Source organism: Pundamilia nyererei, unplaced genomic scaffold (assembly GCF_000239375.1).
Source record: "Pundamilia nyererei isolate P.nyererei 1_Seehausen unplaced genomic scaffold, PunNye1.0 scaffold00006, whole genome shotgun sequence".
NCBI lineage: Eukaryota > Metazoa > Chordata > Actinopteri > Cichliformes > Cichlidae > Pundamilia > Pundamilia nyererei.
In genome coordinates, this window is record NW_005187407.1 from 2,296,932 (window position 1) to 2,324,930 (window position 27,999).

General features: G+C 39.9%; 1 protein-coding gene across 4 annotated transcripts; it reads left to right on the plus strand.

Annotated features, from left to right (window-relative positions):
• Positions 1 to 27,999, plus strand: nipbla (NIPBL cohesin loading factor a). Of its 4 annotated transcripts, none has more exons than XM_005722057.1 (49): positions 1 to 417; positions 1,918 to 1,985; positions 4,655 to 4,804; positions 5,074 to 5,239; positions 5,796 to 5,896; positions 6,033 to 6,138; positions 6,305 to 6,468; positions 8,009 to 8,157; positions 8,350 to 8,440; positions 8,662 to 8,883; positions 9,035 to 9,283; positions 9,410 to 10,137; positions 11,530 to 11,743; positions 12,209 to 12,385; positions 12,521 to 12,694; positions 13,023 to 13,184; positions 13,277 to 13,383; positions 13,486 to 13,572; positions 13,830 to 14,061; positions 14,309 to 14,460; positions 14,555 to 14,635; positions 14,757 to 14,857; positions 15,063 to 15,192; positions 15,306 to 15,388; positions 15,697 to 15,829; positions 16,125 to 16,268; positions 16,433 to 16,519; positions 16,789 to 17,009; positions 17,103 to 17,205; positions 17,289 to 17,387; positions 17,594 to 17,740; positions 19,274 to 19,408; positions 19,518 to 19,616; positions 19,748 to 19,801; positions 19,892 to 20,000; positions 20,114 to 20,244; positions 20,459 to 20,599; positions 20,713 to 20,806; positions 21,078 to 21,232; positions 21,467 to 21,557; positions 21,757 to 21,930; positions 22,093 to 22,283; positions 22,547 to 22,654; positions 23,230 to 23,430; positions 23,984 to 24,130; positions 24,225 to 24,610; positions 24,710 to 24,884; positions 26,632 to 26,829; positions 26,935 to 27,999. In XM_005722057.1, exons 3-49 carry the CDS (start codon positions 4,741 to 4,743, stop codon positions 27,295 to 27,297), a joined length of 7,626 nt encoding a protein of 2,541 aa, XP_005722114.1. In that variant the 5' UTR covers positions 1 to 417; positions 1,918 to 1,985; positions 4,655 to 4,740; the 3' UTR covers positions 27,298 to 27,999. The 4 variants fall into 4 exon arrangements, with proteins under 4 accessions (XP_005722114.1, XP_005722116.1, XP_005722118.1 ...); XM_005722059.1 differs by having other exon boundaries at positions 13,280 to 13,383; XM_005722061.1 differs by having other exon boundaries at positions 9,410 to 9,585.

The window sequence follows — 27,999 nt, forward strand, 5'->3', positions numbered from 1 at the left end:
CGCCGATGGAGGGAGTCACTCCTGAGATCTTTGGTCAGTCAGACGGCAGAACTTCCGGTCGGCATTTTGTTCTACGAGAGGAGAGCCTCTTGATGATCGCAACAATCGTCATATTTCTCATTTACTGTCGAAATTGGCTGCATTCATTGATTATGTCGGCGCAGACCGACTGAAACTCCGAAGAACGAATGTTTCCCCATGATTGTACGCTGAAATATTCACCCTTGAGTGACGGAAGAAGAACGAATCAGCCCGACCCGGATTATTGTTGATAGCTAGCAGGCTAGCTCATCGGCTAGTTGGCAAGCCACTAGAGTTCCTTCTGGAGGAGCTGCGAGAGAGAAGAAAGGGGGAGCTAGAGATACGGACACAAACCAAGCTAAAACATTCCCCTCCCTTTGAACGCAACATCCGAAGGTAAATATAATCACACATCTGTATCTTTAATCCAACTTTTAAAATTCCGACTATTATCAATAACGTTGATAAATGTTCTGCCGCGAGACCACCTACGGCGTCGTTAATCGTTGACCGGGAGGTAACGGAAGCTAGCGAACTAGCCAGCCAGGCTAGCTTAGGTGTGTTTTTGCTGTGCCGAGGCGCACGGCCTCGACTGGATGTCATTTGTCGAGCCCGAGGATTGGGCCGTTGCCACGGAATTAGGAGTCTGTGCCGTTTTCTTTACATCTATTTACAAATGCGCCGTTTCCTCCCCGAACAAAATGGAAATTTGCTAAAAATTCATAAACCCCTAGTAACGCTTCCTTGTATTATTTGCATTGCCTTCCGTTTATTTGAACGAGCAGCAGCATTAGGAGCTAACTGACAACATTTACAGCTAGTTAGCATAACTGGCTAGCTATTAAAACACGACTATTGTTGTTAGTGAATGTTGGGCAGCTAGCGTTACTCATCTTAGCTGCTATACTCAGTGGTAACACTAGCTTCACGCTTAGCTCGAACGATCCAGACAGTCAACTTCTTGGCAGTGCAAAGGTTGGAGAGGTTTTGTTCGCAAGTAGCGAGCTGCCGCTTGCAGTTATGCTAAGATAAACATTGAAATTGATGGTAATATTAACTGCACGGGAGCTAACTTTTTTGCTGTTATTATTAATGCTGTTTGACATCTTAGCCTGTGTTTCGGGTTATTGGAGCCTTTGGCAGGGCTAGTAGTGGTTTTGGTGGCGAACCTGCTGTGAAATATTTTGACTATGGTTCGCGCAGAAACGTACTCTGCCCCTGCTTTACTGTTTGAGTTAGGTATGCATGTTGTCAGATATTTTCCCCCTTGACCAGAGCCAGTACAGTTTCGTTGGCTTTCTCGAATTAGCCAGTGTGCAGAATGTGCACGGGGGCTGGCTTCTGGAGGATGCAGCCCCCACTACTACCGCCACCATCACAGTGCATCTGTTCCTTTGTGCTGCCTCCTGCCTGTCAGTCTCACAGCTGTCAGCCAAACCCCTGCATGCATAGGGAAACCACTCTACCACTGAGCATGCTAAAGTTGCCGCGTGCTAATGCACTGTTTACAGTATCCGTCTGTCGGTACCCTGCAACAGTTTTGCCGCGCACGATAAGTTTTGCCTATTAGGGATCGCATGCTTTCAGTTCATGTCGCGTTGCAGTATGTTGTTTACATATTTGCATGGCTTTAGTGATGTGCGGAAGTCGATCAAAACTTGTTGCTCTCTCTTAGAAGCCAGTGCCACACACTTTTCATTCAATTTTACGGATAATGTAGTGTTAACGAGATGTTCATAGCAAAACAATAATGCAGGCACTGGCATTATTTTACTGTTTTGGTTTAGCTCCATTGGCTAGCTGTAAGCAGAACTTCTTTTGAAGTCTTTACAACTAATAGTAAAATGTAGGTTTAGATTACAGAGTCTGATGCAAAGCTGTTTTCTTTTTCGGCAGATTGAAGGACTTTTTTTATCTGAAATGTCAGTGAGTCCACAGGAGACTGCACAGAGTTCGTCAAAAAGGTATCATTAATTTATATTTGCAAAAGCTTAAACTACTTACCCTTTATATTGACATTGTTGTTATTTCCTGTCTTGATTTTAAAAATAGTGTAAAGTGCAAAGTATCTTGTCAAGAGGTTTCAGCTGCATTTTTTCTTTGCTTGTGTGCCCCACACACACATTTGTCAGAGGTTAAGGATCTAACAAGCAAAGGGATTTCAATCCAAAAAAAGGGCCACAGGTTTTCAAGGTTTCTCACAGCGAGCTGTATGGTTTGAAATGAGTGATGTTTAGGTATCAGGCAATGTAGTTAAATCGTAGTAACACAAGATGAATCCCTATTCAGATTAACAGTGCTTTTGGTATTAGAAATGGTTGTGGCTCATTTATGGAAATGCATTATCTTGAGGCTGTATAATATTTAAAAACGTGTGCTGAGGGGCAGTCATCCCGTGTCAGTCTTAGTCCTTTCATTTAGCTGAGTAAGGCAAGCTTTTAAAGTTTTGTTGATGTTGTCCTATTGCATTTACACCCCTTCCTCAATATTTGTTTGTGTATATTTTGCATTTCTGCTCTTAGGAGAGGTGTGAATAAAATACAATGTCACATAAATCAGTGGTTCTCAAAGTGGGGTTAAGGACCCATAGCCAAGTGCTCTGCCAAATACTTTTTACAGAAAATATTGCTCTGTGTCATTTAGAAGCATGGATTGCATATTTACAGTTGGGAATCATTTGCAGTGTGTTCGCATTACTCCCTGCCTCTTAAGTGTTGTTTTTTTTTTAACACAGCTACAACTGTTAAGATTTGAAATTACATTAACCATTATTTACCTGTAATAATAGGCTGGAAAAAGTTAATATAGCAAGAAAAAAGTTAAAGTAAAACAAAAAGGAGGACAGAACCTGGCAGGTGTTAAAATGTAACAGTTTATGTTCAGGTGCTAATATCTGTTGCAGTTACAGTAGGCTCAATCATTTTATGCGCTCTCTCCCTCTCTCTCTCGTTCTTTCTTTTTCACCTTGCACTGACAGCAGTGTGTGTGTGTAAAGTCTGAAGCGGTGAGAGCTACACCTAGGCCTTTGTCACACAGCTGTTTGACACACACACACAGTATGTGGTGGTGCAGGTGGATAATGCCCTAGTAACCTGCAGCAGTTCTGGGTTTAACAACATTTCTGTTGGAAATCCAGCTTCAGTTTCTGTGATACTTGGGAGACGGGAGCTGCTGGTAGCACCCACAAATGTACAAACAGCTGACTATTGAATAGCACTCAGAAAGTACTATTGTCTAACCAGATAACTCAGTAGTATTACTTAGTATTATGTGGGGATTCAGGAAAAATTTGTAGCGTATTTTTAGTGTGACATGTATGTCATGTAACAATTAGTTGTGTTGATGTGTAACTTTGTGACCTGAGGGCTATACGACAAAGCAAGTACACACTCAGACACAAAACTAAAATTATGGATATCCCAAAAGTCTCTGGCAACTTTATAAAAAAAACTTTTGTTAAATCAGGCTTTTTTTCACAAAGAAAAATCTGACTTTGCACGTGTTTTCATAAAGAGAATATACTGATACACATTATGAAGAATAATCACGAATTGCAAACAAACTGCAACGTGTCTGCAATTAAGACAAGAGAAGAATATTCACTTGTATGTGCTTATTTTACCACTCAATGCACACTCGGAGCTTGTTTTTTTTTTCTGAAGTGAACACTTTACATTAGAGCTCTTAACCTTAAAAAAAGTGATATATTTAACATGATTCCCAGGAAGTGCATTTAGGTCCCAGACTGTCTCATGTTAAAGCACAGGGCAATGTGGAAAGCACTTTAGTTAATTGACTTAGCAATTAAGTTTTTGTTTTGAATCATCTGTGTAATAAACAATAGTGGAGTGAAATTGAGTACTAAAAATGTTTTTACATCACAGACTGTATGCTTGTCGGTTTGTGATGCGTACAGTTCGTGCTACTGTACCTGCTTGGCTTTGTACGATGGCATTACCAATGAGCGGCTCATTGGTTTTGCATATATATAACGTGCTGTCTTCCCTCAGTTGACAATATATGTCAGCAAAAGGGTTGCACATGTTGCAACCAATTTTAATCAGAAACTTTGAATATAAAAATGAGAGATTATGAGGCCAGATTGAAAGAAAGCCACCCTTGTGACATTGAAAACTTGCCACACACACAACATGCCTCAGTAACCATTAATCACGCCTTGTGGTACATTCCTCAGGATTCAGTTCTCGGTGCTTTTGTATCTGTGGGGCATTTCTTCAGTGACACAACTAACCTGCGCTTGTACTAGCTGCATGGCATTACTAAATGCTGTGAAAAACGTAAGATCATAATTGAATAACCAATGAAGAACACAGCATTTTATTTTGATTGACACGCTCTAGCAGGACATTTATTACAGCGCACACCATTGCCACATGAAACGCAATGTCAGCATAAAGGCAGACAGAAAAAAACACAAATATTTGGGTCTATTTTTATATTTAAATAATATGACTAATTATAGCATTTTTGTGTTAAATAATTTCTTTGTATACATTTTTATGACCATTAACTCATTTTGTAATTCTGTACTGCAGCAGTTCTTTCTCTCTTTTCTTGTCCTTCACTAAAGCAGCTTTTGTCTTTCTCTTACCGACCTCCCTGTCTCTGCTAGGTGCCAGGAGATGTGAGGACGGGTGTCGTCCATCGACCCCCTGATCTACCTGTGTATCAACACACTCCCCCACCCTCACCTTCAGCATGAATGGGGATATGCCTCATGTTCCCATCACCACTCTTGCTGGGATCGCTAGCCTCACAGACTGTGAGTGTCACATAGTTATGTTACAAACACAAGTTTTCACAGTTCTGTTATGTCTTCTCTCCCAGTGTTAAGTCCTAAACTGCAACATTCGGTCTGAACAGATGTAAATGTGCAATAGTGATTGCATGCACATTTTTTTTGTTTTGTTTTTGTTTTTCCCCCCATTTACTTCTGCGTCTCTAAACTTTTCTGAGACCTTATGTCCTGTATTGCTCACATTTTAACTCCTAAAATGTATATTTGCTGAAAACTCTCTCTTCTTGTATTAGTGTTGAACCAGCTGCCCCTCCCTTCTCCTCTACCTGCCACCACCACTAAAAGCCTCCTATACAATGGGAGGATTGCGGAGGAAGTCACATGCCTACTGGGCTGCCGGGATGAGAATCTGGCCTCCCAGCTAGCCCATGGTCTGAACCAGGTCTCCACAGAGCACATGTGAGTATATAAGTGTCTGTAAGACAATATGGTGTCTGGATGAACAAAGACAAAAGGCCAACTAAAAAACAAATAAACAAACAAAAACCCCAACATGTTTTCATGGAAATGTTTTGGCTGTTAAAGCTCAGACGTCAGGATAACTTGGCTTTAAAGCTGATTTAAAGCAGAAGAGATGCTTTGCATTGCTTAATTCTTTAACTAGTTAAAACACAAAAGATTAATTTTTAATGAATCGGAGAGATGAAAGACTACCATGAATGTTAATGCTTCCACTGCGGGAAACATTTCTAGGTGCAAATACTACACATAAAAAGCCAAAAACCCGTGTACTGAAGAGAAAACTATTTGTGTTCTCTCCAGGTGCTCCAGTTTCCAATCCAGTTCAAAGATGTTCATGTTATCTTATTTGCTGATTCCGAATTGGCCATATAGTCAAATTTCTGTTTACTGCTTAAAATGTATTCAGCATTTTCTTTCTGCTTTTGACATTAAATCTGACACTTTTCTAATCTGCCTCATTGTTTTGATGTGAACTCGTTTTGTGTGTTTTCAGAGAGCTGAAGGACAACCTGGGTAGCGATGAACCAGAGGGAGATGCACCACTGTTGCTGCAGACCATGCTGGCCAGGAACCCTGGCATCTTCAGGGAGAAAAGTATGGGCGCAATTACTTGTTGCACATTAAGTCGTTATGGTACTAATATAAAAACAAAAAAATCAAGCTTTGTGTTTTTGGGTTTTTTTTTCTATAAAGGTTATTCATTTCAATTCTCAATTTTGTTTCTAAACAGATGTCATGCAGCAGCCAATGGTACAACCTTTTAAGATGAATTCCATGCATAGCCCTGCCCAGTCTGCAAACTTCCAGCCAGCTGCGATTTCTCCCAATCCACCAAGGTAAGATTGACAAGAATCTGGTTTATTCCAATTTTAAATTTTAAATGTTAATTAAAGCACAATACAAATACATCATGTTTGAATTTAAATAAATGTTTGGGTTTTTTTTTTTGTTTATGCAGTGTGCTTCTTCTTATTTGCTGTCCTTACATTTTCTATATTCTAGCCGGTTTGTGACACCTCCGACGGGTTCCAGTAGCCGGTACATGGGCCAACAGAACAGTCCAGTACCCAGCCCATACACTCCTCAGAGCCCTGCCACAGGTTACATACAGCAGTATCCCCACCAACAACCACCCAGCTATAACCAACACCAACAGATTCAACAAGGTGAGAACCTGTGTTTAATGTTAATGCGCATGCATGGAGACTCAGAACTCATCATTAATTTTTTTTCTAATGTTAAACTTGCGACTAAGTCTGATGGCATCTTTGTTTGATTTCGTCAGCCATATCCTTAGCTTTGTCTTCTGGAAACTCTGTTCCCTTTGGATTGAATAATAAGCAGGGGTTTGACTGAATTCATATTCTTCATACATAAATCGAATGTACACTGAAGTTCTCACATCAGATAATTGTGGCTCCTATAATTAAATATAATTTGTGGAAATATTTATGTTTTGTATTTACAAGGCCATTGCTGGTGTACACAAACATGACCTTTTTCTGTTAATTCTACACGTACGTGTGTGTGTGTGTGTGTGTGTGTGTGTGTGTGTGTGTGTGTGTTGTTCGATTCTCAAATATTATATTTGCCCTTATACACAAACAGGTTGACTATACACTGATTAGGTACACATTTTAAACTGTGCATATTTTGTGTTGTTCTCTCTTGTTCTGAAATAGCTCTGACACATCTGGGCATGAACACTGGACCTCTGGGTGTCCTAGTGTTTGACACATTTGGTCTGTGGTTTGTGGGGTGGAGACTGTGGATCAGCTGTGTTTTGGTGCATCGAGATTACATTCTTCGTTTATGCCTTGGAGAGTTATTATAATTTTTTTTTTTAGTTTTTTTTTTATCTTGACATTTTTCACAATTTAGCGTAGTTTCAGTTGGTTTCCAAAAATATTTGTTGTTTAGTTTTTATTGTTTTAAAATGTTTAGTTTGTTGGTTTCTGTGCTAGTTTTAGTCGTTTTGATTATAACTGTATGAAAGGCATATGTCAGGAAAAACCTTTTGAAAGCGGTTTCACCAAACAGCACAGCCTCATCAGGCAAGTTGAAATGTAGTTTTTTTTGTTTTGTTTTTAAGTTGGATTAAAATTAAGGCTAGCTTCTCCAATTTTTTCTAATATGTGTTTTTTTTTATTTTTAGTTAACTCAAATCTTTCTTCATATCTATTGTTAGTTTTTAGATTCGTTTTAGTGAGGTATAATAACCTTGATTGCTTGGGCTTTTATTCACCTTCTTGTTCCATACTTGAACAGTATTTATGGTGTGGTGGATACATTGTCTTCCCTGGGGAGGAAGTTGTTGGGGAGTGCTATTACAAAAGGGGGCACTCGAAGTCAGAACTCAAGTTTCTCTGTTCAATTGTAACAAAATCATGAGTTATTTACATGTCAGCAGGTTTAATCTTGTAGGTTTCATATACAAATTCTCATGAGCTAACTTCTGATTGCCTTTCTATATGGTCCTGATGGTTGAAATTATTGATTCACTTATTATTTTGCCTGATGAAATCTCTTTGAGGAACTTCGAAGCATTTAAAAAAAATCACTGGTCATATGCATACTTACTTATTTTATCAGCAATTTTTGGGTACACCTCCAGTTCAAAAGAATTGTATTTATTTTGTTTTAATCAGCAATGTTTGTATTTCCCTACTAGTGGATAATAATAAAATAATGTCTTTTTTCTGCTAGTGTCTGTGGCCAGTCCCATGGTTCCAGGTGGGATAAGAAACATCCATGAGGGCAAAGTAACAGGGCAGATCCCTAATGCTGCCAACCACCACTCAGACAGACACGGTACTGAAGATTACCTGAACATTGTACATCGACTGGGAAATGAGGTACAACTGACACCGTTTTTAAATAGATGAATGTGTATTTACTACATACCACAATAAAACCCTGAATATATTTATCTGGTACAATTTATTTAGGTCTTAACAGTAGCTGTGTTGATATAATTGAGAGCAATGTTGAAAGTTGAGTGTAAAGGTGTTACATGCTAACTTGTTTGTATTGTCTCTCTTTTGGAGGAGGGTGATTCTGCCATGAGAAATCCATCTTTTCCTCTGAGATCTCCACAGTCAGGCTGCTCCCCAGCTAGCAGTGAAGGAACGCCCAAACGTAAGGACACTCGAAGTGGAAAGGAGGCACTACAGTGCATACACTTTGCTTACCTTTTCTTCATTATGGGAGAAGCTGCTACATACTCTGAAACACTGCTTTGAGGCTGTTATCCCTCATCAGAGAGAGATGTCTGGATTTGTGTAGTTTAATGTTTTCTGAAGAATGTCACTTTTTCACTACTCTTATCTCCTCTTCCTTGTGTTCTTCCTTCTTCACAGCGGGTTCTCGTCCCCCACTGATTCTCCAGTCACCACCCCCGTATGCACCCTCACCAAGGGAAGGAGTACCTGACCAGAAACAGCAGCTACAGCAAAGAAAGAAAGTCCCAATAGTAAAAGAGGAGAAAGATATGTACGACATTGTTAGCTCTCCAAACAAGGACTCAACAAAGCTCACCCTCAAGCTGTCCAGGGTCAAGTCAAATGAGTCGGATCCCCCAGGTGAGATGTTGTTTTTCTCCATCAGTTTCATAGCTATTTGATCTACTAGAAATGCTGATGAGGTACATCGTGATGCATCATTTTAGATCAACAGGACTACCACCACCCCTTTTGAATCCAACCACATAAAATGTTTCTGTTAATATCTCAGGTGATGTTATGCCAGGCATGGATCAGAACTCAGACAATATGGAGGCAGAACTGGGCTTTCAGCAGGTTCCTGTTCTCCAGCAAAATCTGGGAGCGCGGCTGCAACATCAGCAGCAAGTAGGTGGTGCCAGTGGACTTCAGCCTCCCAGTTCCCCTTATGATGAGGCAGAGCTGGATGCACTTGCTGAAATTGAAAGGATAGAACGAGAGGCTGCTAGTGAGAAGTGCTCCAAGGAGGTGCAAGATAAAGGTGTGTAAGAGAAGTTCACATAGAATTAACATTTACATATAACTCTACAGCTAAAAAATGTTTTGCTTTGAATTATAGCATCTTGTCATGGTATTTAATTTTAATTACTTGTCTCTCTCTTTACAGACAAGCCACTGAAGAAGAGAAAGCAGGACTCCTTTCCCCTGGAACCAGGTGCAGGGGGACCAGGTGGGCCCACAGGTGCCCCGGGCAGCGGATCAACAGGAGGGGGCAATGCTGGCAAACTGACTCCGCAAGAGGCCACTGCAGCTGGGAACGGTGCCAGCCGCCCTCCCCTCATGGTGAGCATCGACCTCCAGCAGGCAGGCCGAGCTGACGGTCAGCTCGACCCCTGTCTGGCTGCCCCTGTCCCTGCCCTTGAGGCCCAACGCTGGCCTGAAGAACCAGCTAGTGGGCCAGCTGCTGTGGAGGGTTCTGACACAGTTTTGCGATTGAAACCAGATGGACGACCGGAAGTCATCAAGAACAGGATCGATAAGCATGACAGCAGGAGAGAAGGTCGGGAATCCTCAAAGCACAGACATGATGAGAAGTCCTCAGACAGACGTGGAGAATTGCCCAAGTCGTCAAACAGGGACCGTGAGTCTGACAGGGATAGGAGGCATCGGAGTGAGACTGGCCGAGACAGGCGGTCCCCTGATTCTCGCTCCCGAAGCGATCGAGATAGGTCTGGCTTCAGGGCTTCCTCCACTGGAGACCCTGGTCGGAGCAGCAGTAGACAAGATGGTTCCAAACTCCCCTCGTCAGCTTCTGGTGCTAAACTTCCAGATTCTTTCCCTGCTCAGCTTCTGGGAGGGCATAGTGGCGCACTGAAGAACTTCCAGATCCCTAAGGTGATCTGGGCTGATCCAAAACAAATATCTACCCACCTACCAATCATTCAGCTGTCACTGCCTGCAATCTCACAAAACCAAATCATACCATTATACACTCTTTTGGTTTTAGTTTCCCATTTGTAAGCCTTTTTTTATTCTCGGTGTTGGTCTTTAATTTTCTTTAACACATTAACCGCACTTAACTGTCTTTTAGAGTAGAAAAAGTAGAGGTAATTATTTTGTTTATCTTGTATGAATGAAAGCAAGCACATTTAAAGAAATCTTCCACTGCTGTTTTTTTGTGGGGGGATTGCATGCAAGTAAATCATTTCTGTAAGCACTTCACCTGGTTGAGTGTGACCCCTCTGCCAAAGGTTTTGTCCTTCCTGGCTAGTCCTCTGTTTGGTTATGTACTAGGCCTGACTTTCCTGTCCATCTTGACTGGCGATGCCAAAGAAAAAGGGCACAAAATGCTTCAATTTCTATGCTTAAATTATCCAGACATAATCAAACTATATATGCACTCTCTTCAGATTAGAAGTTCAAATGGTTGAAGTTCAAGAGCTCTCTGTGGTTAGGATAGAGGCGAGGCTAGACTTGGAGGTAGAGCTGGACAACACCAGTGGTTCTGTAGTGAATAGACATCTGGAAGTTCTTAGTAGTACTTAGCAATGATTTAGCTGGTAATTGACAGAGCATGTCTGTCTATGGTTGTGTAGGAAAGGCTGCCAGTGCAGTGTTCACTAAGAATTTATGACTGTCCTCACAACGGGTTGACTGTGAGGACAATCATGGGAAAAATCATGTTGTAAGAAATTTTATGCCCAGATTGTTGACATGACGTTGAAGATCAAGAGTGGTACGATGACTGAAATGATGTTAAAAATAGCTGGTTAGGTATTTAAATGTTATTCAGTTAGGATTTGTAGACTTAACAAAGCTTCTTAAATATATTCTTAATGTGAACAAAGGTTGCATCAATGAGCTGCTGCTCACTCTCACTTTTCACTTAGCACAATTAGCACAAAATACTTGTTGCACTGCAAGCGCAATACAAGTGGGAACATCCAAAATTGCATCCTAAGTTTTGGCTAGTCACTCCCAATTAGAAGTGGGACTGCACTGCAGTGTCGACAACACGATGTGTTCACTGTTTGTTCTACAAGTTAAGACCTGGATATTTTTGGAAAAACAGTGGAATATATCTTTGTGCTTTGCTATCAAGACACTGGAAACTAACATCAAAATCACCAATTTCATTTCAGTTTGAGTCATTATTCACACCTTATTTTCTGTTCTGAATGAAGCCCATGTTTTCTTTCTAATTGTGTGAAGTGTGGAACATATTGATTTTTGAACTTGACTATACTGGATGTTTTTTCTCACTCCTATCTTATTTTTTCCTCCCAGATAAATCGTGACAAGGAAGGCAGTGGATCGACTGAAAGTCATATGTGGGGCCAGCCAAAAGTTAAACTGGAGAGGCTGGGATTGGTGCAGGACTTGGAGAAGCGCCCCAAGCCTGTAGTGGTTCTAAAAAAGCTATCAGTTGACCAGATCCAGAGGATCATTCGGCACAGCAAGTCTGGAAAGAACCGACTCTCCTCAGGAAAGTCCGGCAAAAGTAAGAAGCTGTTTTTAAATTATATTTACAATGTGTTTTTTCACTCTATACCAGTGGTTCCCAAACTTTTTTTGCTAGGCCCCCCTTTATTTTACAAGAAAAATGTAAAGCGCTGCTCCCGACGAAGGGAAAGCCAATTCTGCAGGGGAGACCTACCTTGGCACTTGTGCAGGTGAAACCAAAGGGCAGATATGCTTCACCATATTTTCTAGTCTTTGGCTTAGAATGAAGTTGGTTTGGAAACATATTCACTTATGCTTCATCTCCTGCTTTGCGTTTCTGTGGGCGCCCCGCGCTAGCAGTGTCCAAGCGTTTTGTTTTTTCCCCCCCCTTTTCATATCGCGCCCCCCTACCATGGCTCTGCGCCCCCCCCTTAGGGGATGGGCCCCACACTTTGGGAAAGTCTGCTCTATACAATGAAATTATTTTGCTAATAATTGTATAATATTATTGTCAAATTTTCAGGTGGTATGGACCCAGCAGTTTTGAAGGAGCTGCCCCCAGAGCTGCTGGCAGAGATCGAGTCTACCATGCCCTTATGTGAAAGAGTAAAGATGAACAAGAGGAAACGAAGCACAGTAAATGAGAGGCCCAAATATGCTGAGGTCAGCTCCGATGAAGACTATGACGCAACTGGAGAGTGTGAGTCAATTCATTCAATTCTAACTTATACCAAACTATTTTTTGCAGGTTCTTTTACTAGATGTGAGAATTTTTTTTAATTTAGCTTCTTTTTTCAGAGTTTAGGCCTTATTATTTTATGCTAAATCTCTACAGCTGCAAGGAAGCGGCAGCGCAGAGAGAAAGACAGAGCTTGGGAGTTCGAAGAGAGGGAGCGCAGAGGGTCAGGGGAACACCGGAAAAGTGGGCACCGAGACAGCCGCCGAGGATCAGGGAGCCGCTACCGAGACTCGTCTGAGGAAGATTCGCCGCCTCCGAGCATGAGTGAAGGTCTGTAATTTAAGTGCTACAAATGGTCTTTGTTTCCCTTCTGAAACATGTGTAGTAGAAGAGATTATTATGCCTTTGTTGGGTGTTCAGAATTAAATCAAACTGCCATTTTTGACTGTGGAGTTGGGTGTTTACATGTTTAAATGCATAAAAACACCTTAATTTTGCTTAATAGTATCAGGTAAATCTGATATGTGAAAAACTTGACAGCAGATTTTTACAGTAGATTTTTTTCTTGCACACCCCCTGAAAATTTTTTTTTTTTTAAATTTAATTTTAATTTTAAAATTTTAATTTTAAAAATTAATTTTTTTTTCCTCACACTTAGTTGCCAGAAAAATGAAGATGAAGGAGAAGCAGAAGAAACGGAAAGCTTATGAACCCAAGCTGACCCAAGAAGAACTGATGGACTCTTCTACATTCAAGAGGTTCTTGGCAAGCATTGACAACATACTGGAAAATCTGGAGGATGTGGATTTTACTACTATGGGTAAGTATCAGTACTGACTGTCAATGTGGGTATGTTGGTTTTCTTATATTTTATTAGAGTTTAGTCCTAATTTATTGGTTTATGTTTTCTAGCAGGAGACGATGATGAGATACCTCAGGAATTGCTGCTTGGTAAACACCAGCTGAATGAGCTGGGTAGCGAATCTGCCAAAATTAAGGCCATGGGCATCTCCAGCAGGGTACTATATTCTATTTATTCATAAAAAAACATCATTTGGGATGTTGTGGGTTTGTAATGGTTCTTCAGATGTAGATCTAAAAACCAGTGTCTGTTCTTACAGATCCCATCAGACAAGTTGGTGAAGCTTCTGAATATCCTTGAAAAGAATATCCAGGATGGGTCCAAGCTATCCACCATGATGAACCATGTGAGTGCCCTTCCTCCCTTTTCCTATTTTTCTTTATCTTTCAGCATTACTTAATATCTGGAGTATTTTTCTCCCTGCAGTGATGCACTGCGGAAATCTATATACAGAGACCATGAACAAAACATAATAATGCTGAAATAGCTGACAATCATAAAAAATACTCCAGATTTCTTCCTGAAATACATAATAGCCTTCCTCATTCTGACACTGGTTTATTGATGTTGAAAGTGTTCACATTCTTTACTTTTTAACCACAGGACCATGACGCTGAAGACGAGGAAAGACTTTGGAGAGATCTGATAATGGAGAGAGTCACAAAGTCTGCAGATGCCTGTCTGACAGCTCTGAACATTATGACCTCAGCACACATGCCGAAGGCTGTCTACATAGAAGATGTCATAGAGCGGGTGCTGCAGTACACCAAGTTTCATCTTCAGAACACACTGTATCCACAGTACGATCCAGTCTACAGGGTGGACCCGCATGGAGGTACAGGAAGAATTCTGCATTCATTTTTCTTTATTAACTTTAGAAATGCTTCATAAACTTAACATTAGTAGTAGACCAAATGATAAATAAGCCAGTGCCAGTTTGGCAAACTGAAATAGATGCTTGCTTTATGAAATCAGGAAGTTTTTTTTCAGCTTGCAAAATTATAGTATTTCTTAATTTAAGATTTTTAATTTTCTTATGATGTTCATTATCTTTAAAAAAATTACTTCTGTTGTTTTTATAGGTGGCATGTTGAGCTCGAAGGCAAAGCGTGCAAAATGCTCCACGCACAAGCAGCGTGTCATAGTCATGTTATACAACAAAGTGTGTGACATTGTCAGCAACATCTCTGAGCTCCTAGAGATACAGTTGCTTACAGACACCACCATCCTCCAGGTAAACGCTAAGAGTGTTGCACTTAGTACATTAGTGTAAGTCAGACATGCAGACATGCGTGATTTCTCATATTGTGCATGTCCCGTTCTTCCAGGTTTCTTCTATGGGAATCACTCCATTCTTTGTAGAGAATGTCAGTGAGCTTCAGCTGTGTGCCATTAAACTAGTTACAGCGGTACGTCTGCACAAAAATGGAGTGTTTATTTAAAAGCATCCTTTTAGGGCATTTGGTCCAGAATGTTATTTTGCAATTTTTATCTTTTTTACATTTTTTTTTCATATTCTGCTGTATACAGGTGTTCTCACGTTATGAGAAGCATCGGCAGCTGATCCTTGAGGAGATCTTTACCTCTTTGGCCAGACTGCCCACCAGCAAACGCTCCCTCAGGAATTTCAGGTAACCCATTTTCACACTAATTCACATAAATTTGAGGCTATTCAGAGTTGCCAGGTTAATGCATGAATTGAGCGCTTTGAGAATTGTCTGACCATCAATGTAGAAATAAAAATTGTTCAGACGTGTTGATGTTTTTTTTTTTTTTTTTTTACTGGATTGTGCAATGGTAGTAACTTGTGATTTATCCTGACCTTCTGTGTTTTAGGCTGAACAGTTCAGACCAGGATGGAGAACCGATGTACATCCAAATGGTAACAGCACTGGTTCTGCAGCTGATCCAGTGTGTGGTCCACCTACCCAGTGACAAAGATGTTTTTGAAGAGTATGACACCAAGGTAGGTGCACAAGCTGACATGAAAACCCATACAAACATCAGCAAATATAGTTTTATTCAATACAACATGCAGTCAGACACACCATTTGCTCAAGATTTTTTTTTCTTCTTCAGGTGGATCAGGACGTGTTGATAACAAACTCTTATGAGACGGCAATGAGAACTGCGCAAAACTTCCTCTCAGTCTTCCTTAAAAAGTAATTTCAGATTGTTTTCTTCCTATTTATACTTTTTGATGACACTGTTGAATGTTGCTAAGATCCCTTTTGTCATCAGTCAACATTGAGACAAACTAGGAACGTTTTGAAGTAGCTGTAACTATAGGATTTTCCAGATGTATTCTGCCAGCTTGTTCAGCCGTATTAAAACTTCTGTCTTAATTCTGATCGTTGGCTGTCTGAGCCTTGATTATAATTGTTACCATTAATCATTTCTCATTATGCTCTCAGAGCATAGTTATTTTCCTGTTATTTATCCCCTTTCTTCCTTTTTTTGCCTCCCTCAGGTGTGGCAGCAAGCAGGGAGAAGAAGATTACCGTCCATTATTTGAGAACTTTGTCCAGGACCTACTTTCAACAGTGAACAAACCAGAATGGCCTGCTGCAGAGCTGCTGCTCAGTTTGCTTGGGAGACTGCTGGTTAGCATGACTAAGATCTTTCTTTAAACTGGAAATGCAAGTATTTTTCTCAGTGTTTCTGTGAACAGATGATCCAGATTAATAGCAAGAGATGACTTTGTTAAAAGTCATGGAGGCTCCAGGAAAGCAAATGTTCTTATTTTATACAATATTTTCAAAACATTTGTGTCACAGTTGATCAAACTTGACTTCTGTGGTTTATGAAAATCAACTTTATGACAGCAGTTTTTTTTCAGACACACACAATGAGAGTGTTCTTGTGTTCATCCATTCCTGTGCCTTTTTCTCCTATTAGGTACACCAGTTCAGTAATAAGCAGACAGAGATGGCTCTGAGAGTAGCATCTCTAGACTATTTGGGCACAGTGGCTGCACGTCTGAGGAAGGATGCAGTGACAAGCAAGATGGACCAGAGATCAATTGATCGTATCGTACAAGAGGTAAAAGGACAGCTTTGAATTTAATGATTTAGGATACTGTTTTCTTGTTTTTTATGGGGACAGAAATGAGTAAAATGCAGAAAATGTGTTCTTGCTTGATGATTTACATTCCTACCATTTGGCACAATAAATATATTTTCCCACTTATTCTTCCCCGTTTAAAGTCTCAAGGCAGCGATGAGACCCAACAGCTACAGAAGGCTCTGCTGGACTACTTGGAGGAGAACGCTGAGACAGATGCCTCACTGGTGGTGGGTATTTTCATTAGGTTGAATGTGGTGAACTCTTTAAGGTTTAGATACAAGTTTCACATTGCATTTGAACTGGCTTTTGAGGAATCTGTTGGAAACTACCATATTAATAAATCTTTCTTCTCTTAAATAAGAAGACATATCTTAAATGGTTTAAAACAGTATTTGCTCATGTTATCTCTGTGTGCAAATAAAAATGTTCCTTACTGCAAGTAATTATTTTCTTTGAATGCTATGAATGTAATACTGAGACCTGTTTTGCATTCTAGTTTGCTAGAAAGTTTTACATTGCTCAGTGGTTCCGCGATGCCACCACCGAGGCTGAAAAGTCCATGCGTAACCAGAATCCAAAGGACGAAGACTCTTCAGACGGTCCGCAACATGCCAAGGAGGTGGAAACTACCGGAGAAATTATGCAGCGTGCTGAGAAGCGCAAGAAGTTCCTGCGCAACATCATTAAGACCATGCCAGCTCATTTCACCACACTGAAGTAAGAATGTGCGATATATCAGCAGTGTACTTTCTTTTATTTGCACAAATGCAGTTGTGTGACTGTGCAAGTCTGTAACCTGCTTCTCAACAGAATGAACTCTGACACTGTGGACTATGAAGATGCCTGTTTGATTGTGCGTTATTTGGCCTCTATGAGGCCGTTCGCCCAGAGCTTTGATATTTATTTAACACAGGTAAGAGTGTGATTTTCTTTTTAGCAAAAGCATTTCAATCCCCCCCCCCCAGAGAAACATAAACATTCTTTGTTCTTTACCAGATTTTACGAGTCCTTGGAGAAAGTGCCATCGCTGTAAGGACTAAAGCCATGAAATGTCTGTCTGAGGTCGTGGCTGTTGATCCCAGCATACTGGCAAGGGTATGTCTCTATCTCTGTTTATAGTAGCAAGTGCATTAATTGTTAACATTTTTTTTTTACTGCACATGATGCTGTCTTAACTTATATTCTTTGTATGGCTTTGCTCTTTCAAAATGTACTTCTTATTCTGCAGCATTCTGTTCAGAAGGTATCTTGTAATTCTTGTAGTTTGCTATATGCTGACTGATTGCTCTCTTTGTCTGCAGTCCGACATGCAGCGTGGTGTCCATGGTCGTTTAATGGACAACTCCACCAGTGTGAGAGAGGCAGCTGTAGAGCTGCTGGGCAAGTTTGTGCTCAGCAGACCCCAACTCACTGAGCAATATTACGACATGCTCATAGAGAGGATACTGGTAAGTTGTCCAGTCAGTCACTTATTCCCAGTTATGCTGTGGTTTGCATATAGGTGCTAAAGGCGCAAAAGCAAAAAACACAGCTGTGACTTCACATGCTAGGTCCATCGTGTGATGATGTCCATCACACCTTGAGTGTGACATTAGGATGCTGGGTTATAATAGCTAACATTTTTCAATTCTGTACCAATTGATTGATTTGGACATACGTGATGTTTTTCCATAGATAATGAGGAAATATAGCATTAGAATTATCATTACTATAATTATTTTAGCTTTTACACTGTTTTGGCATATTCATCATTGTACTGTGGGCTTTTAGGCTACGTCCACACGTACCCGGGTATTTTTGAAAACGCAGATTTTTCTATGCGTTTGCACCTTTCGTCCACACGTAAACGGCGTTTTCTGAGATTTTTAAAAACTCCAGCCAGGGTGGATATTTTTGAAAACTCAGTTTTTGCATTTACGTGTGGACGAGAAAAACGGAGAAAACGTAGCGTCAAAGGTATGCGCCTTTTTTGACGTCACACTGTGCGCCACGTTGTTTCGGTGAAATGAATTTCTACAATACTGTTACTGTTAATTGTACTCTCTGCAGTGTTTAAATGCTTACATATACACACAGTTACTGTCCCTTCACACATACGACTCGGTCCTATGCCCCATCTTTGTTTACTATTTCTAGACTTCTGATTGGCCAACATTTCTACACGGTTAGGAATATATCACCACCTGTTGCTTTGGCATGTTCCTAGCAGTGTTTTCCTTCATTTCTGCCTTTACGTGTGGACGGGATTATTTTTTTTAAACGAAAACGGAAAATCTCCGTTTTCAAAAATACCTGTGTACGTGTGGACGTAGCCTTAGTTGGTGTGTTTTTGCTTGGCCCTTCACTTGTGCTTTCATTGTTAAGCTGTCCCTAGCACCTGCAGGAGGGTTTCTTACACAGATCAATACTAGTAATACTCATGTGTCTGTTGATGAACTGCATACATGTAAATATTGTGTTTTTCTCTGATTGCTGCACACTTCTTCTGGGCTAGTAATGCGGTTGTTGGCTTGTTTTGTGTTTGGTTGGGGTTTGTTTTGTTTTGTTTTGGAGGGGGGTACACCAAGTGTACATCAGAAATGTATTTGGAGAGTCCTAAAAAAATGGTTAATAGGGCAGTTTCGGGTTTTCTATTGCGTGAGCTATTTAAATCTGTTTTCCAGCAGCAGTTTAAGATTTTAGGATTAAAAAGCACACGTGACAACATGCTGTTAGTACTAAAATTCAGGTGAACTCAAAGTCTTTCTAGTTACTCTCTGTGCTTAGCATCTGGGAAGTGAACAGTTGAGATTGTTGTCCCTGTTGTCATGGAAATGTTCAAGTGGGTTCATGAGAAGTTCACTCTTCATTACAGTCTTATTCTGCCACCTGTGGGTGAAAAAATGCTACTACACCAAATGCATACATTTCTCTTTTCTCTTTTTAAAATTCATTTTAAAAATTATACTTCAGTTTATTAATTTAATTGCTTTTTATTTTAGGACACTGGTATCAGTGTGAGAAAACGGGTGATCAAAATCCTCAGAGATATTTGTCTGGAGCAACCGACCTTCAGTAAGATTACTGAGATGTGCGTGAAGATGATCCGCAGGGTCAATGACGAGGAAGGAATTAAGGTATGGATCTGCTTACAGATGGTTGTTAAGACGTGGCTTCCATTCTTCATAGAATTCGTTGTAGATATTTATTATTTCATTTTTTTATTATTGCATTTCTTATTTATAGAAACTGGTGAATGAGACATTCCAGAAGCTGTGGTTTACTCCAACTCCAGCCCATGACAAAGAAACCATGACCAGGAAGATTCTCAACATCACTGATGTGGTACATTTAACTGAATTACCACTTTGTTGAATGATTTAAAATTATAAATGTAAAAAAAAACAGTAGGGTGTCAGTTCTCAACCAGTAGTTGATGATTGCATATTATTAATCATTTCCTCTGATGTCTTTAGGTTGCAGCCTGTCGAGACACCGGCTATGATTGGTTTGAACAGCTTCTTCAAAATGTTAGCATTTGAGCTTCATTATATAATAGATATCTGTTTTGAGATCTGCTATTGTTTAAAACCTTATAAACATTTTTCTCCTTTCTTTAGCTCCTCAAATCTGAAGAGGACGCATCATATAAGCCAGCCGAAAAGGCTTGTGTTCAGCTCGTCGACAATCTGGTTGAACACATCCTTAAATACGAGGAGTCTCTTGCAGGTATGTTTGGATATATATTGGTTATATATTTAAATGTAAACGTATATCCTTGCCTAAGCATTGTACTTGTACTGTAATTTTGCATGTATTGTTAACTCCTTTTCCCTCTATAGAGAACAAGGGGGTGAACTCAACACGGCTAGTGGCTTGTATCACCACCTTGTACTTGTTCAGCAAGATCAGCGCCCAGCTTATGGTCAAACATGCTATGACCATGCAACCCTACCTGACGACAAAGTGTAATGTAAGTTGTTTCAAAATTACTAACGTTTTTTGTTCTTGAAGAGTTATTAATGTGATAATGTTTACTAGTATATACTATAACTTTATATTGTTGATTTGTAAAGATAATTCAGTTGTTAAGTTAATGATTCGATTGAAAGGGAGAAGGAGTACTTTCTTTGAGTTGATTTTTCCTAATATACTTTTATAACATTCATATTTTGTTTCCCCTGCAGACTGCCAATGACTTCATGGTTATCTGTAATGTGGCAAAGATTTTGGAGCTTGTGGTTCCTCTGATGGAGCACCCCAGTGCAACTTTCCTTGCAACCATTGAAGAAGACCTCATGAAGCTCATCATCAAATATGGCATGACGGTGCGTGGCAGCAGTGTTTTAACAAGTTTATATAAGTTTGCCCAATTTAAGTATATAAGCTGTAACCAGTTTTGTTAAAGAGATAACATGATGGTTTATCTTCCTGTGTTCAGGTGGTCCAACACTGTGTGAGCTGTCTCGGAGCCGTTGTGAACAAAGTCACACACAACTATAAGTTTGTGTGGGCTTGCTTCAACAGATTCTATGGTGAGAGATGCTAATGCCTGGATTAATAATGTTTGTGTTTTATAGGGATAGCATAGCTCTGCTGAAGTACCACATTAATCCATTCAAAAGCCAAAGAAATGTAACTATTTATATCCCACTGTTTCTTCAGAAGAGTGGATTTAGTTTAGCCACAAGTTCTCCAAAAAACATTGCAGAAGGCCTATAAAATATAAAATTGCATTTTAAGCAGTCAGAGGTTGAATGGAATTTAAAAAATTCAATTCAAATGTTTTTTTTCGTCCCCTCTTAGGTGCACTTAACAGGCTGAAGGTTCAGCATCAGGAGGACCCAAACGACACAAAGTTGGTAGCAAACAAGCCTTTCCTGCTGCGATCCCTCTTCACCGTGGGTGCCCTGGCCCGACACTTTGATTTTGATCTGGAAGAGTTCAAGGGCACCACCAAGGTAGGGTAGTAGTTAATGATTAATTATTGATTAGAAATGAACATTTCAAATGAAAACTGGGTCTAATTTTGGATTACAGCTTTACGTCCAGTTATCTTCTTCTTTGAGGATCTTGTCCACAACCACAATTGGCTATGATGAAGCAGCTCATTATGCAACTTTATGATTGCTGTTTTAAAAAATATGTATGAAAATGTCTGCAGTTTCGTAATTATGTGTTGACGTGTTGTCAAGGTTGTTATCAAGGAGAAAGTTCTTGAGCTGCTGCTATACTTCACCAAGCATGAAGATGAGGAGGTCAAGACCAAAGCCATCATTGGCTTAGGTAAGAACATAATGTTTTTTTAGTGTGATTAGACTGACTCCAGGACCTACAGTGTCATTTTACCAGCTTATAGGACTATAATATAAAGACCAGAGATGAGCAAATGATTCCCTGGCCACAGCAGGTTGAGATCATATAGAAGGATGTGTCATTTACTTATTTTTACATGTATTTGATCTTTGTTATTCTTTTCACGCAGGTTTCCTTGTGATCATGCATCCCAGCCAGATGTTTATGCAGGAGGTGAAGTCTTTGTATAATGGCATCCTGGCTGACAGTGGCTCCTCAATTAACCTCAAAATTCAGATCCTCAAAAACCTCCAGACATACCTTCAGGAGGAAGACACGCGGATGCAGGAAGCAGACAGAGAATGTAAGTAATTTGCTTTTTTAAACAGCTTTTAGACGTCACAGTGAATAATATACTTGTTATAACATTTTGTCAATTCAAGTGATTTTATTACTTCACTATATAAAAATGAACATCGTCTAGAAGGGACAATCTGTATATTTTATGGTTTTTTTGTACTTGTAGGGAAGAAAATGTCCAAACAAGAGGATCTGAAGGAGATGGGAGACATCTCTTCGGGGATGAGCAGCTCCATTATGCAGCTTTATTTAAAGCAGGTGTTGGAGGCTTTCTTCCACACCCAATCCAGCGTACGTCACTTTGCTCTCAACGTCATAGCTCTCACGCTCAACCAGGGTCTCATCCATCCTGTTCAGGTAATTGAAAGCAAGAACTTGTCACGTGTCATTATTATATCACTATCAATAAATAATTGTTTGTGTTTGGTCTATTGATAGCACTTTTTTTCCTCAAAGTAATTTTTGTATGCAAGCATCTTAAAGCTAACCAATATTCATTAGTTTGTAGTTATTGTAAAATCACTAGTTACTTTCTTTTTAATCTGTTTTCTCTTTTTTTCATGAACAGAAGTAAAATGCATATGCATGTGAACTTCACTGCTTTTATCCTGTCTGTGTAGTGTGTACCCTACCTCATTGCAATGGGAACAGACCCAGAGCCCAGCATGAGGAACAAAGCAGACCAGCAGCTGGTGGAGATTGACAAGAAGTACACAGGATTCATCCACGTGAGTTGGTGTTTTTCATTTTTTTCGCATTCCAGATTTAGGTCTTACCTTGTTACTTTTTGGGGGTTTTTTGTCTTCTTTTAACCCTCTTTACCTTTAGCACAAACAGCTGCAAAAAACAACCAGAATAACAGTAATACAGTATGGACAAGATGAGCCTTAGATTTGTGACAAAAAAATCCATCCGTGCATTTTCTTAACTGCTTGTCCAGTTCAGGGTTTTGGGGTGCTAGAGCCTATCCAGGTGTGTCAGGGCGAAAGGCAGGGTACACCCTGTACAGATCACAACATTTATTCTACCCACTGCACCATTTAATGCCAGAACAGTTTCCAGTCTCTTGAGGGATCATGTTCTGGATCTTCTGCTGTAAAGAAGATCAAAAAACATAACATTCAGGATTTTGGTCTAATCTAATGATAAATGTACCACAGCCATTCATTTATTCACTGTTCTTTTTAATAAAGTGAATGTACATGATACTTTTTTTAAAAGGAACATTATCAGTAATAATTGTCCCAGTAGTTATAGAAATGCTGTGTTTCTAACACTCGTCACCCAATATATTTTATGACAGATGAAGGCAGTTGCTGGGATGAAAATGTCATACAGTTTGCAGCAGGCCATTAATTCATCTCGTAAATCCATCATAAGAGGATTCAGACAGGACGAGACCCACTCAGCACTCTGCTCCCACCTCTTCACTATGATCCGGGGGAACCGACAACACCGGAGGGCTTTTCTCATCTCGCTGCTGAACCTCTTTGATGACAGTGCTGTGAGTTAACCAGCATTCATCTTGGCACATGTTATGACTCCTTAGTGGCAAATGGTGTTTCCTAATTAACTGTATGCAATGTAAAAATATACTTTGAGTTCTTTGCTTTGTGGTAAGTGTAATAACAGGTGTGTTATGACAACTCTTAAGGTTAGAACTAGCCTGACATCATTATGCAAATGTAAATTAGTCTAGAAATGCCGCTGGTTACAACTAGATAGAATTACAACAAATCAGAACAACACAATGTGTACAATAATACCCATATTAGGCCAAATGTAAAGAGAGAAAAGGGAATCCAGACAAATGAAAACATGAGCTTTCAGATTCCTCTGGTTGCTGAGCTTGGATAACACTGATCTTAAAGGAAGACCTTTTTATTAAGCGACAAATGCTGAAGTTCAGTCTACAATATTACATCTTTTCTGATTTCACTATACACAGTTAACTTTTTATGTATGAGCATTTGAACTCAAATTGGGTAATATTGCACTGCTATTTTGTACCAAGTGCTAACTTTTGATCAAGCTCCACATTTCTTTTCTTTCTGCAGAAGACGGACGTAAACATGCTCCTGTTTATCGCAGACAACCTTGCTTGTTTTCCATACCAGAGCCAGGAGGAGCCTCTCTTCATCATGCACCATATAGACATCACCCTGTCCGTCTCTGGCAGCAACTTGTTGCAAACCTTTAAAGAGGTGGGGAAGACCTGAGATTTATTCTTTTTTTTTAAATCCAGAGAATTACACTGCTGGAACAAAAAAATATTAATAGATTGTCCTTTCTGTCCAGCTTCTTCTAAAGGAACCAAGACGTAAAGAGAAAAAGGTCAAGAAAGAGTGGAAGAACACATCAGATGGAGAGGATGATGAGGAAAAGATGAACTGCGACTCTTGGAGGAGTGAAGATGCAGAGAACAGCAACGGTGAGGACAATGAAGACACTGACGACGATGTGGTACGACGGCCAAAAAAGACGAAAAAACCTGTTGCAAACTCGGAGAGCTCGGAGTCTGAGTCTGATCTGGAGGATTTGGATGTGGACGATGTGGAGAAAGTAATGAGGCTCCTCCCAGATAATCCCACAGGTCTCTTGGACTTTGCAAACGCAGTTCAGGGCATTCTGCTTCTGCTGGTGCTCAAACAGCATCTGAAAAACCAATATGGATTCTCTGACAGGTTAGTAATTGTGGATTGATTTAACAAACTCAGAACATCTGCCAAAATGGGACCTTGTGACTTCTACAACTGACCAAAAAATGTTTTGTCTTCCAACAGTAAAATCCAGAAATACTCTCCAACAGAGTCAGCCAAGGTGTACGACAAGGCAGTGAACAGAAAAGGCAACATTCACTTTCACCCACGACAAACCATCGACTTTATCTCCAACAACATGGCTCACGCCACGCTGACAGATGGTGTAAAGAAGCAGATAGTCAAACAGTATCTAGATGTAAGTAACAAAGCTTAATCAGCCTGACTAAAGTGTTTTGAGTTCACTGGTTTATATTATTGTCTGTCCTCTAAGCAGTTACATACACGAGTTTAGTGTAGAATTTAATTATCACACAAAAATGTTTTTTAATAATTTTTTTTCTTACTTACTGAACTTGCTAAAATATGAGTTTTGCCTTAAATTTGCGATTCAAACTAGAGATGGCACGATACCACATTTTATGTCTGATACCGATATTATAAATTTGGATATCTGCCGATACCGATATGAATCCGATATAGCGTATTTTTTAATCAATAAAACTGTTTGTTTTTTTTGTTTGTTTTTTTTTTTTTATATCTTGCTGCATTTTGTATAAGTTCATACTCAAGTAAAAAAAAAAAACCCCCCACTAAAGCTATTCTGTTACGGCTGTATGCAAAAAATACACTGCACCCAAAATATTTCATAGTTCAGCAATACTGATCGATCTAATAAACTTAAACCTACTCCATCCTCCCTATTCTGGTATTTTAAAGAGTACTTAGCAGAAATATTAAGCAACCTAAGTAAGTAAGAGTTGCCAACTGCCAGCAAAAAAAAAAAAAAAAAAAAAGGGAACCACCCCCCACCCTCGCGATGCTTAAACGACGTAATCAACTTTAATTTAATGCATGTGATAAAAAAATAAAGGCACAGAAATCAATTATTTTTCCACAATAATTAAGTAGATTCAACATCTTTCTTCAACAGAACTGCAGACTGCACAGATGGTACCTTACCAAAGGAAAAAGTACTATAGCTTACTAGGGTATATTAGACTTAATAGTTACTATATACAGTAATGGACTTCTATACATTTTACATCAGATTAAAACTTTGGGTGTAAGATTCAGATAATTATTTAATAAAGGCTAGACATTTTAAATTACAATAAGAAAGAAAAGTATGTCTTTGTGCCCCCTTTTCCCTGTTAATGCCCTATCTGGCCCCCTGGCATAAGCTTGCTAGATCCGCCCCTGCACAGTTACCAGCCGTCAGCTGCGTAGAAAAGGATCCTGGTGTAGAAAGTAATATTAAATAAATTCTAACAACAGCTTATCAAGCTTAAATGTGCTGCTGTTGTTCAGCCACTGGTTTCCCCTTTCTGGTGCAAAGTCGGCCATAAACAAACAAGAGAGACGGGAGTTGCTACAGAAAAGCCGATCATTGATCAGTTTCATGATTGAAGTAGCAACAGGAGATGGAGAGAGAAGAGGCAGTTGCTCCATAAATCGGTTGTTAAGCTTAACGTGCGAATGCTTTACAAACATTCAGAGATGAACTTACCCACTTGCTTTACTTCTCTATGGGATCACTTTCTCGGAGATGAAATGCCAGCTTGGTAGCAAGGATCCAAATGCTCAATCAGACCGCTGACAGGTCTCGCATGCCACAGCCTCTCTAATCACGTGATGCATACTGCTCCGACGTGCTAAGGTTATGAGCTGAGTTACGCCATGTCGCAAGTTTTGTGAGGTGCTTTCATGATATTTAATGGATCGGATTAGATTTTTTATTTCTCACCGATATCCGATCCAGTAATTTAGGTCCGTATTGGACCGATACCGATATGTAATACCGGACCGGTCCATCTCTAATTCAAACAGACTGCAGTGAATATGAGTTTTGCCCTTTATTCAATATTTGGTTTGCATGGTTATAACTGCTGATTAGCCTGAAGCTTCGTCTCAAAGTTGGTTTCTTTTCTTTTTACTTTTCACAGTTCAAAGTTCTGATGGAACATCTGGACCCAGATGAAGAGGATGAGGAGGGGGAAGCATCTGCCAGTGCGAACATCAGAAACAAAGCCATAAATGCTCTATTGGGAGGCTCCGGCCCCCTGTCAGGACCGAGTCCGCGCAATCAGGCCGGACCAGAGACGGATGATGATGATAGTGATGGTGACGAGAGGACCCCAGGGGTGAGATAAATGGATACACACTCTTTTTGTAAAATGCTAATTAAAAGCAATTGAGGAAATTTCTTTAAAAAAAAAAATTTTTTTTTTGTTCTTTGCTCTCTACAGTCCTCTCGAAAGTCAAGGCGAGCAGGTGACTCCTCGGATCCTGGTCGGATGAGTGAGACAGTGGAGGTTATGGATGTGATTGCGCTTTGCTGCCCCAAATATAAAGACCGGCCGCAGATAGCTCGAGTCATCCAAAAGACCTCAAATGGGTACAGCATCCACTGGATGGCTGGTTCGTACTCGGGGCCCTGGGCAGAAGCCAAGAAACGTGATGGCCGAAAACTGGTGCCTTGGGTGGACACTATTAAGGAGTCGGACATCATTTACAAGAAGATTGCCTTGACCAGCAACCACAAACTGAGCAACAAAGTAGTACAGACTTTACGCTCACTGTATGCAGCACGGGAAGGAGGGGCTAGCTAATGGCTCCAATGTGGTGGTTTTTGTTTTTTGTTTTTTTTTTTATTTTTTATTTTTTTGGTTCCCCTGTTCCATTTCTACTTTATTATAAATCCTCCTCTTCACTGCTCCTGCTCCTTCTCCTCCTCCTCAACCTGCCACCTCCAACAACACAGCCAAACTTCACTGGATTCCTACCCTCCCTCTCTCCTTCCTCATTTTTGTAAGAAAACACGAGGGCAAGAATATTTGACACTACATACTTTTACATGAGTTATTCTTGCAAAAATGACACAAAACATAAGACTTATATTAGAGGGACTGCTCATGTTTCGTTTGTGTACAAGTTCAGAGGATAGAATCCTGAAGGCATTAAAGGAATAATACATCCCGATTATCCCTTAAAAGGCTATCAGAGACGAGACCTGGAGGGAAATGTTTTGTCGACATTGTTGTGGGAGCTCCTTCGCTGTTGTGCAGCAGATTCTAGTCGCTCATTTCTACTCCCACTGTATCATAGTTTAACACAACAAAAAATTAAAATGTTTATATCTCTGAAGACAAAAAAGCTGTAAAAAAAAAAAGAATAAAACCTTAAGTGAATGTTGGAAATTAGTCTTTTTGATGTTCTTATTAAAGTGTTTTGGAGTTTATTATACTACTAGCAACCGGATGGTTTTTTCCTTTTAGCTTTTAGATATTTGAGGAAAAAAACAGATGACAAAA